The following is a 12076-nucleotide window of genomic DNA, read 5'->3' as shown; positions in this document are numbered from 1 at the left end:
TTGAACTAATTTGAAAAGACCCTGATGCTGGGAAAGATTGAAGGCAGGAGGAGACAGGGACGATAGAGGATGAGATGGTTGGATGGCATCACCGACTCAATGCACATGGGTTTGGGTGGACTCCGGGAGTTGGTGATAGACAGGGAGGCCTGGCGTGCTGGGGTTCATGGGGTCGCAAAGAGTCGGACACAACTGAGCGACTGAACTGAACTGAACTGTCCCACCTCTGCCTTTTGCAGCTAGCTCCTTTATCATTTGTTTCTATACCGATCCCCAAATGACCTCTGTGTGTCGCTGTTGCGGTAGGCGGTAGGCTGAAACACAACCCGGCCTACGGAGGGGAGGCGCGTCGCTTAACGCAAAACGTGGCGGTGTTATGAATCCCCGCGACCGAAGGGCGCTACAAGACTTCCGTACAAGATGGCGGCGTCCTTGTCACCACGCCTCTTCCAATGACTTATTTCCTGTCATGCGCGGTCATATTTGACCCTTGAACCCCCAAGGACTTCCTTCTTCCTCTTCCCAGGACGGCATCTAGAGGTATGGTTGCTTGTTTCTTCGCTTTATCGCTACTGCATTTACAATCGGCCGCCATCCGGGAAGTTGCAGGGGCCAGGATCTCTCAGGCACAGTTTGTTTACTTAGCATAGGTGTAAGGGCTTCGGAGGAAGGTTGGTGGTGAGCTGTTCCTTGGATTTTAGCTTTAGACATCCTTCGATCCCGACCTTTGCTTTGAATCAGTGAGTGGCCGGAGCTCAGCACCCCTGGCTTTGCCGCCTTCGCAGTCCAGCGTTCGGAAACAAATGAGTTGTGTTTCGGCTGCTTGAAACTGCGATATCGCGGAACGTTTTCATATGTTAGGGCCGCGTTTTAACGCCGCGCCTGTAGCTGTGCTCTGGGAGGGCCGACAAGCGGCATGTCAGGGTCATTTCAAAATGCATTAAAGTGTTTTGATTTGGAGTTTTCTGTCTTGGTTTTGGAAAGGCAGACGGCCGGTTCCGTGTCGGCTGACAGTTCCAGTGTAATGTGTGTTTTATTAATATATTATTTTGGGTAGTTACCTGGGAAATGAGAAGTACAGCTGTCCATCGGTGTTCTGAGGGATTATTCCAGTAACCCGGAGGATTCCAAAATCGCTGGTACTCGAGTCCTTCATATAAAATCCTCCCGTATACTATAAATCATCTCTAGATTGCTTATAAAACATAATACAATGTAGACGGCTATGTAAATATCTATAAGCACACAGCGGATTCAACGTTTGCTCTTTGGAACTTGCTGAAAATTTTTTTTCCTTGAATATTTTTGCTCTGCAGTTTGTTGAATCTGCGGATACAGAATTTGCGCCTACAGAGGGCCAGCCAGTTTTAAAACATGGAATCCTTCTCATAAGATACCTTAGTGCAAGGATATCCTGTGTAAAAATATACATGGGTAATGTGTAAACTCTGTGATTGCATTTTTATTTCTTAACTATTTAGGCCTTCAGGATGGTGCAGCGTCTGACGTACCGTCGTAGGCTGTCCTACAATACAGCCTCTAACAAAACCAGGCTGTAAGTATTTCCAAAATTTAATACAGGTATTGTCATTTATTCTGCGGAATGCTGAGCTGTTGTCTACTCTCTCACTTCGTAGGTCCCGGACCCCTGGTAACAGAATTGTTTACCTTTATACCAAGAAGGTTGGGAAAGCACCAAAATCTGCATGTGGTGTGTGCCCAGGCCGACTGAGAGGCGTAAGTGAACCTTTTGCTATGAGTAACAAGGGTTGAACGTCTGAACATTAATTCCTCCATAAGGGAGTGAGGGAAGGAGAGGTCACCGGTAGGAGGCTGGGGAATTACTAAGGGTTTATGATCCAAATATGAAGAACATAGGCTTTCTTTTAAAGCCTGTAAGACAAGTAGAGTGAAATGCTCTTCGGGTAGATCGTTAATGTTTACGCTTCACACTCATCGAATATCAAGGAAAATTTCTGTTAACGCTTCACAAAATAATGTCAACATTTTCTTTATGCAGGTTCGTGCTGTGAGACCAAAAGTTCTCATGAGGTTGTCTAAAACGAAGAAACACGTCAGCCGAGCCTATGGGGGTTCCATGTGTGCTAAATGTGTCCGCGACAGGTAAGTAGCTGAAACCAGAGGGGCTGTCTTAAACAAGTGTGTGTGTTTGTGTGGCACTGCATGCTAATCGTTAGAATAGTGGAAAAATAACAAAAGTCGCATATTCTAGAATCCTTCCTTGATTGGAGATAATTGGTGCTGTACAAATTTAAAAATTATATTAATTATATAGTCCCACTTAATTTAGGTATGATGTTTGGACATCTTTATATTATGTAGAAATTAAAAAGCTGAGTCTGGTAAGGTTTGGTTGATGATGGGGAGTGGAAGGTCTTAAAGATTGTAGAAACGAAACAGCTGGGTATGGTTCTAATGTGGTTGGAGCAGAGCATTGTGGGAGATGTTAGGAAAGGTAGAAATGTCACAAGTCAGGAAGGGCCCTATAGGACAGGTTTTTGGCTTGATTCTTACAAATGGGGGGATTGGTGAGGTTTGAACAGGGCTGGGAAAACTTTGGGGTCCCAGAGACTGAATGTGCCCCAGTGTGGATAGTAAAGGCATTCAACAAAGGATGCGTGCTTGGAATGGTTTCTCTACTTTGTTAAGGCTAAGGAAATGGCACCTGCATGAACCCGAAGGTTGGACTGAGGGTAAAGGGGGTTATTGGGAGATTGTTGGGTCTTGTGGATATGCACAAGGATTGGTAGTGGCATGTGTGTGCGCTCAGTTGTGTCTGACTATTTGCAGCCCTGTAAACTGTAGCCCGTCAGGCTCCTCTTTACATGGAATTTTCCAGACAAGAATACTGGAGTGGATTGCTGTTGCTGTTGATTTCTCCAGGTAGTGGCATAGGCAGGAGTAGGGTGTATAAGGATAATACTTGCTCAGCGGTTTTATGATAAACACTGTCAGGGGACTTGGTCCAGTGGGTAAGACTCGGAGCTCCCAGTGCAGGGGCCCCAGATTCCATCCCTGGTTGGGGAGCTGAGATCCTGCTTGCCCAGCTGTGCAGCCTTTCCTGTTTTAAAAAGAAAAGCTGTCAAAAGTCCATCAGGGAGGTATCAATTTATTTACTTATTTTTTGTGGAAAATCCAAGGCTTGTTGCTTAAAGTTTCATAGCTGGTAAGAGGATTCATCCCAGGTTTTATTGACGCTCTTGCTCTTAATTAATCCCACTGGCTACATTAAATTGTCTCCAAAGACTTAAGTGGAAAGATTTGAGAGGTGTTGGTCTTTATAAGATAAATTGGTTCAGAGACATGGTTTGCTTCCAGTTTATTCAACTTGTTCTGTGAAATAATCTGGCTCAGTCCCTGTACCGAATCTAACGACACTTTGCCTTTCAGGAGTTAATTTGTAAGGGGAGGTTAGGTATGTTACATCGAAACAAATACAAGCAAAATATATATAACTTATACAGAAAAACTTAACTATGGTTGAAGTTTGGAGAAGAAATGACATTAAAGTAGCTGAGAATCTGGGGGTAGTGTTTGAGGTGGAACCTGAATGATGGGTAAGTTTCCACAAGAGGTGAAGAGGGCATTGCTGACAGGGATTGAGCATGGTTCAGTCTGACACATTGAGATTCCAGAGGGAATGAGAAATGAAACTGGAAAGGTACATTGGATGAATGGGTTGTGAATTTCAAGGTACAGGAGCTTATTACCAGTCTCTCTGGTTCTCAGGCTCTGCTGAATGTAACCCCATGAGCATATTTATTAAAAATGAAGCCCTAGCTTCTGGAGGTTTGGGTGTAGATCTGTAGCATAGCTTAAAGCGTAGCATAGCTTAAAGCATAGCATTTGCTGTGACACTGAGGGAGTCTGTTTTGCTCTGAGTAAGAAGGATATCAACTATTTCTGTAGTGTGATTTCATCTGGGACATCTGAAGGAGTCAGAAACCCCAGGGTTTTGAGGATAGCCAGGGGTACCAATGGGGCGCATGGAGGGGTGGGTTTCTGTGGGAGTTTATCTGTGGAAGTAGCTTTAACAAATGGTAATAAGGACTTGGCTATTTTGGCACCCCACTCTAGTACTCTTGCCTGGAAAATCCCGTGGATAGTGGAGCCTGGTAGGCTGCAGTCCATGGGGTCGCTAAGAGTTGGACATGACTGAGCGACTTCACTTTCACTTTTCATTTTGATACATTGGAGAAGGAAATAGCAACCCACTCCAGTGTTCTTGCCTGGAGAATCCCAGGGACGGGGGAGCCTGGTGGGCTGCCATCTATGGGGTCGCACAGAGTCGGACACAACTGAAGTGACTTAGCAGCAATAATAGTGATAAATAAAATGCTTTCCTCTCTCAACCTAGACCCTAGGCAGTGAAAGCTCAGAGTCCTAACCACTGGAACACCAGGAGATTCCCATGTGTTTCCTCTCTAAATGGAAGTTCTAAGATATGCTGACGAATGTAGTAGTTTCATTAGTCTTGAATCCCAGTGATAAAATGAGGTTGTATAAAAGCTGTCATAAGTGACAGAGTCTCCTGTGGGATGAATTTATAGTGTATCATGGCTCAGAAGGGGTGCTGCTGGCATAAAATTGAATTAACCTGTTTTAAGTTCCAATGTAGGAAGGACACGTTAGGCTGAAAAGGTCTATCCATAAAATCTCAGCTTTTAAAGTTTTAAATCTACCTGTGTAGGTTTCCTTTACCCTTCTGAGCATCTTAGCTGATATGATCAACTCAGTTCTTTCTCTCTCTCTCTCTTTTTTTTTTTCCCCCATTTATGGAAGTTAAATTAATTTACAGTGTTTAAAAGATTGTGATTTTTTAAAATTTATTTTTAATCGAAGGATAATTGCTTTACAATGTTGTGTTGGTTTCTGCCATACAACCATGTGAATCAGCCATGAGTATACATACATCGCCTCCCTCTTGAACCCCCCACGCTATGCAGTTTTTTATGAAACTTTTTTAAACTGATATTTTCTCTTCTAGGATCAAGCGCGCTTTCCTTATTGAAGAGCAGAAGATCGTTGTGAAAGTATTGAAAGCACAAGCACAGAGTCAGAAAGCTAAATAAAAAATGAACCGTTTTTGAGTAATAAATCAAAACGCCTCGTTCTGTTCACTTCTATTGTGGTTTGTTAGTGTACAGGTTTGGTTTCTGTGGTAACTGGAGATTCCCCACACATACACTACAGTTTTTAGTTGATCACTTTTTGTGAAAATAATTGGAAGTCAGTGATTGCTGGAATTTTAGACACATTAAAATACGGACTGTAACGTATTTTCTCCTAGAGGCTATGTTATATTGTTCCTGTTAATAAACACTGTGAGTGTTAGTCACCCAGTTGTGTTGGACTCTTTGTGACCCCATGGACTGTAGCCCACAAGGCTCCTCTGGAACTCTCCAGGCAAGAATACTGGAGTGGGTAGCCATTCCCATCTCCAGGGCTGGAACCCAGGTCTCTTGCATTAATTGCGGGTTCTTTAACCCTCTAAAGATTTTAATCATAGCTCATTCTTGCGGTATTTAGACTATCAGTGGACTTCGCTGGTGACTCAGCTGGTAGAGTCTACCTGCAATGCAGGAGGCCCAGGTTCAATCCCTGGTCAGGAAGATCCCATGGAGAAGGGAATGGCAACCAACTCCAGTGTTCTTAACTGTCCACAGGGTTGCAGGGTCTGACATGACATGACTGAGCAGCTGACACTTTTAAGACTGTATCAAGTATTCTTGAAAGTGGTCTACATAAGCTCTTCCGAATTGTCTTCCAAGATCAGTTCTTACAAGGTCATTCCTTAGGACATGTCAAGCTTATTTCCCATCTCGAGAGTAGAAAGCAAGTGCTGTTTTCACAAGCCGAGAATCTAGAAGCTGGAAAAGTAAGTTCTGTAAAATTTGACCTTTTTCCATTTAGGTGTTTACTGTTACTAGCATTATGAGACTCAAGTGTCATGAGTGTTTTCTCTTGATTAAAATCAAGACCATGCCCTTTAACATTTTTGCAGAAGAGGCAAGGCAAAACTAAGGGGCCAGGTGGCACTTGAACTCAGGGCCATTATAAATTTATTAATGATACTTAATGGCATGTCCACAGCACTTAACATCTTAATTTAGTGTGGAACCCAACTATCATGTGATGGTTTCTGGCTTGAATGAGGTAAATTGAGGTGTAGGTTATATATATTACCCAGAGCCGCTTGTGTTGCTAGAATACTTGGAAGTAGCGTGGTGTGATCAGTGATGTAGGTACCCCCAATAAACACTAGCATAAGGAACGATAGCTGAAGCCCTTTATTGTCAAAGTTCAGTCTTGGGACAGTTCATCAGCCTTCCCTAAACACCCTCCAATCCCAAGAATTGTTAAACAACCAGGATAATAAAATTATGTTTAATCACTGAAATTTTTATTGGGGATATAATTGAAAAACATTGGATTCTGAAGTAGATTAAACCCTTCTCTGCCCTAGGCTGATGTGTACTGCATGGACATGTGATCCTGTAGTACTGTGTTTGATAAAAATTTAATTAAAAGATGGTGCTTTTAAAATAAATTCAATTACTTGATTGGCTTATAGAGTAAATAGGTGTTAAAAGTCTTGAGTAGCTCAGCATGAGTTCTTGTCTGTCAGGACTCTTCCCTCCCTACGAAAGACAGTTCCACTGAAGAATTTAACAGAACACAAGACATGAGGACTAGTAAGTTTCTGCAAAATAAATGGATTAACTTAGAAATTTGAGAAAGTCAAAGCATTGAAGTTTCATACTTGAGGTGACTTTTTTTGTTGTTCAGTGGCTCAGTTGTGTCCAACTCTGCGATCCCATGGACTACAGGATGCCAGGCTTCCCCATCCATTTCCTGGAGCTTGCTCAAACTCATGTCCATTGAGTCGGTGATGCCATCAAACCATCTCATCCTATGTTGTCCCCTTCTGCCTTCAATCTTTCACAGCGTCAGGGTCTTTTCCAATGAGTTGCCTCTTCACATCAGGTGCCAAAGTAGTGGAGCTTCAGCTTCAGCATCAGTCCTTCCAGTGAATATTCAGGTTTGATTTCCTTTAGGATTGACTGCTCTGGTCTTGCTGTCCAAGGGTCTACTGCAGCACCACAGTTCGAAGGCATCAGTTCTTCAGCACACAGCCTTTTTTATCCAGCTCTCACATCTGTTCGTGACTACTGGAAAAACCGTAGCTTTGACTATATGGACCTTTGTAGGCAAAGTAATACCTGGTTTTTAATACTCTGTCTAAATTTGAAATAGCTTTTCTTCCAAGGAGCAGTTGTCTCTTAATTTCATGACTGCAGTCACTGTTCACAGTGATTTTGGAGCCCAGGAAAATAAAGTCTGTCACTGTTTCCATTGTTCCCCATCTAACTTGTCATGAAGTGATGAGACCAAATGCCATGATATTTGTTTTTTGAATTGAGTTTTAAGCCAGCTTTTTCATGCTCCTTTTTCACCTTCATCAAGAAGCTCTTTAATTGCACTTTGCTTTAAGGGTGTTCAGATAGTTCAACCTTTTCTAAGTTTGAAATGTCCACTAGTCTTAAAAAAACAACTTTATAGATAATTTGGAAAGTATGGAAAAATAGAATGAAATCACCTTCAGTTTCAGTATCAGTTCAGTCACTCCGTCGTGTCTAACGTTTTGCAACCCCATGGACCTCAGCACGCCAGGCTTCCCTGTCTATCACCAACTGCTGGAGCTTGCTCAGACTCACGTCCATTGAGTCGGTGATGCCATCCAACCATCTCATCCTGTCCTCTCCTCTCGCCTTCAATCTTTCCCAGCATCAGGGTCTTTTCCCAGGGTCAGTTTCAGTATACAGATGATCATTTTTAACAGTTTGATATCTCTCCTCCCATTTTGTTTTCTAGTTATAATTTTTTAAATTTAGGGTTTTTTTTTTTGGCAGTGCTGTGCAGCTTATGGGATTTTAGTTCCCCAATCAGGGATCCTACTGGAGACCCAGTAGTGACGGTGCCAAGTCTAACCACTGGACTGCCAGGGAATTCCCAAGTTACATATCTTAAAAGTTGTGGAACTTCCCTGCTGGTCCAGTGATTAGGAATCCACCTTCCAGTGAAGGGGATGCAGGTTCAATCTCTGGTCTGGGAACCAAGATCCCACGTGCTGAGGGGCAACTAGAGAGCCCTCTGCAACTAAAGGCAGCCCACGTGCTTGCGACAGATAGCCGGCTCATGGGCAATGAAGCCAATGCTGCCAAAAAAAAAAAAAAATATATATATATATAAGCACTATATGTAAATATTCAACCCTTTCCCCCCGCCCCACCCACTTAACCCCTGTGAGCATATTTCTTTCAAAATAATTATTTTAATGACTATATATGCCATCAAATCTATGTAGCATAATTTCAATAGTTTCTTTCATTTGAACATTTGGGCTACTGTCAATTTTTCTCTGTTTTAACATTTGTGCACATTTTTATACAGCTTTCTATTTCATTTATGCCAATTTTTTTTTTAATTCATAAACTTGTACTGGAGTACAGTACTTCACTAGTCAACTTTAATTATTAGGGTGGCAGTGATGTTTCCTACGGTTCCTAGCTCAAGCTGCCATAACAAATTACCATACACCGGGTGACTTAAACATCAGACATTGATGTCTCACATTTCTGGAGATGGAAATCCAAATTGAAGGTGCTGGCAGATTGCTCTTGGTGAAGACCCCCGCTGTTCCCAGTAGGCCAATGGCTGTTATCTTGTGTCTTCACATGATGGACAGGGGAGAGGGAAGAAAGCTCTCTTCTGCTTTTTCTTTCGTGCGTGCTCAGCTGTGTCCCATTCTTTGGGACATTATGGACGGTAGCTCGCCAGGCTCCTCTGCCCATGAGATTCTCCAGCCAAGAATACTGGAGTGGGTTGCTGTTTCCTTTTCCGGGGGATCTTCCGGACCCAGGGATTGAACCTGCGTCTCCTGAATCTCCTGCATTGGCAGGTGGATTCTTTGGCACTGAGCCACCTGTGAACCCTTAAAACCTGGGGGAAGCACAAACACACAGTCCCCAAGACGGGATGTGAAATGTGCCTGATTGGTGACCATTTCTTCACCTGTCTTAGCCACTACGTTTTTAACCACAGACTGCACTTCATGCTCCCTTCACTAAGGCAGGTCCTCTTCACCTCATCCTCTTGCACTCTCTGGTCCAGTTCCCTCCTCCCACACCTGCACTCGCAGGACTGCAGAGTTCATCTTGTGATGTGTAGACACAGAAGAACGAAGACTGGTGTGAACATAGTATCAACTCCGTCCAAATGATCAAAATGGATTCTGCACTGTTTTGGGTTTTGATTTTGTAAAAAAAATGAAGCTTTTATTAAATCCAGTTCTGTGTGTGTGACTTAAAGTACTCTTGACAGGTTCCTAAAAAGACATGTGAATGTAGTCAGTGGTTTCTTTTTAAAGTCTAGTATTTCTCCTTCCACTGAATTGCTTATAAATTCTATTAGAAGGATTGCGATGGGGGTGGGGAGTTCTTTCACCCTTAAAAGCAGAAAGTCTCCATATGTTTAAATAAATAAATCAAGTTTATTTTCAGCAGCGTCAATGGCATACCTACAGTTTTTACACTAGTAATTTGTAACTTGGACTCCCAGAATTTTAATACTCAGGGCTCCAACAAAGTTTCGTCTAGTCAAGGCTATGGTTTTTCCTGTGGTCATGTATGGATGTAAGCGTTGGACTGTGAAGAAGGCTGAGTACCAAAGAATTGATGCTTTTGAACTGTGGTGTTGGAGAAGACTCTTGAGAGTCCCTTGGACTGCAAGGAGATACAACCAGTCCATTCTGAAGGAGATCAGCCCTGGGAGTTCTTTGGAAGGACTGATGCTAAAGCTGAAACTCCAGTACTTTGGCCACCCATGCGAAAAGTTGACTCATTGGAAAAGACTCTGATGCTGGGAGGGATTGGGGGCAAGAGGAGAAGGGGACGACAGAGGATGAGATGGCTGGGTGGCATCACTGACTCGATGGACGTGAGTCTGAGTGAACTCCGGGAGTTGGTGATGGACAGGGAGGCCTGGCGTGCTGCGATTCATGGGGTCGCAAAGAGTCAGACACAACTGAGCGACTGATCTGATCTGATCTGATCTGATGTCTAGCTTTAACTGTTAACTATCTTATCACACCAATTAAAATCATATACAGTTCCTGTGGACTAAGACTGTGAAGCAGAGCTGAACATTACGATTTTTTCTCGGAGTTCGATTACTTATTGCCAGTAAGAGTCCTATAGTTATACGATATTACCAATAGTACCACTGGAGTGTGGATCCAGCTTATTCCAGCTATGTGAGTCAGCTGTGTGCATCTCTTTCCAGCTCTGTGTTCAGTGATGTCAGTTTGGGGCCTTGAAATTGGTATGGAAGGAGTATTTACACCTGGGAAATCAGCAGGTACCACAAAATTCTTTTTCTCCTTCCAAGGAGCTTGATGTTTATATTACCAGCAAGTCACTGGATATTATTCAAATTACAGTCTATTACCACAAGTTAGGTATGATTTTGTTGGTACCAGGAGCTCTCTATAAATCTGGTACATGTTTGATTATTATTTGCCCTTAAATTTTTTTGTAATAAATTGAATCTACGAATATTCTGAAATTTGATTTTATAAATGACAATGAGTCTTTATTGAATCCAGTTCTGTGAATATGGAGAAAAACAGAATTTAAAATCTTGAAATGTTGAAAGTTTCATCTCTTTTAACAATGATAAACACTTTATTTAAAACCAAGAGTAGAAAAGTTAAGACTCCATGAGTTTCCTTTTTAAAGGATGATATCCACAATAATTCTGGATCAAAAGATAATTTCTGGTTTCCAAAATATTAGCTAGTCAATAATTTTGAGTAAGTCTTAAATGTTTCTGGTTAATTTGAAGGACTATGTAAATATTTTGCCATATATTTACATTACTTTATAACTTGTTTCAGATTTCATTCATTCATTCAACAAATATTTATGAGAAATTCAATTACGTTCCAGGAACAATGTTGCTGGGTAAACATTAAGACAATTGTCAACAAAGCAAACTCTTCCCCTGCTCTCATGGTTACATGGGGGACTTGGTTAAATGAGGATACAAATATGTTTTTAATTGCACACAATAGAATAAAAACCAAAATGAAGTACACAGCACTGTGAAACCATGTAAAAAGGAACCTCATTGGGAGTGAAGCCAGGCTTTTCAGAGGAAGTCACATTTAAACTCAGAGCAAGGATGTTAGCTGAGTGACAAGAAGGGAGAACATTCCAGATGTAAGAACCAACATGTCCAAATGCCCTAAGTCAAGAAACAATTTGTATAAAAAAGCATAAAAACAATACATGCAATGCAATTCATTCTCAGTATTTAGAGCTCAGTAAATCTAATGTGTGTAAGCAAATCGTTAATCACTGAGAAGGGGCATCCGTGTTAGCACATAGCTTTAAGTCCACCTGTGTCCAGTCAAAAGCTCTGTGACATTTTTTCCTTCCTAAGTAAGACCAGTGAAGGAAAAGCTTTCCTAAACTGTTTATTTCAGTTAGGAGAAAAGACACTCCTGTGCATCAGAGGATATTTAAATTATGCTATCCCCTAGATAATTTAGGCATCAACCTGTTAAGGAGAAAAAGCATCAAAATTATTGACTCAATTCCCCTGATATTCACTCAGCTTTTATATTCCTTGGCCTGTGCAAATAGCCTCAGGGCTATGCCCTCTTTCTCTCTCTCTCTCTTTGGTTGGAAGTAAGTTTACAGCTTAACATGCCTATCGAACAAATGGTCTTAAAGAAAATCCAAATGTTTACTACATTTTACAGTAAGTTCTGTAAAGACTTTGTAAACCATATCGTGTCTGTTGCAGCCGCTCAGCTTTACCAATAGAGTGTGGAAGCAGCCGTAGTCAGTACTGAAATGAATGGTCATAGCTGTGTTCCAATAGAGTTTTATTTGCAAAACTGATGTTGGGTCACAGGTGGCCTGCAAGTTGTAGATTGTGAACCTTCCCTGCTCTAGATGACCCCTGCTTCCAGCTACAGCTGCCAGCT

General features: G+C 42.0%; 1 protein-coding gene across 1 annotated transcript; it reads left to right on the top strand.

Moving 5' to 3' along the window:
• Positions 1-467: 467 nt before the first annotated feature.
• On the top strand, positions 468-5141 carry RPL34 (ribosomal protein L34). Its single transcript, XM_005896240.3, has 5 exons — positions 468-540; positions 1482-1555; positions 1638-1737; positions 2021-2124; positions 5009-5141. The coding sequence occupies exons 2-5, from the start codon at positions 1491-1493 to the stop codon at positions 5091-5093; spliced, it is 354 nt and encodes a 117-aa protein (XP_005896302.1). The 5' UTR covers positions 468-540; positions 1482-1490; the 3' UTR covers positions 5094-5141.
• The last annotated feature ends 6935 nt before the right edge of the window (positions 5142-12076 follow it).

The sequence above is a fragment of the Bos mutus genome, chromosome 6 (genome assembly GCF_027580195.1).
Source record: "Bos mutus isolate GX-2022 chromosome 6, NWIPB_WYAK_1.1, whole genome shotgun sequence".
In the NCBI taxonomy this organism is placed as follows: domain Eukaryota; kingdom Metazoa; phylum Chordata; class Mammalia; order Artiodactyla; family Bovidae; genus Bos; species Bos mutus.
The sequence above is the reverse complement of the archived record's forward strand: the minus strand, read 5'-3'. Positions and strand labels throughout refer to the sequence as shown.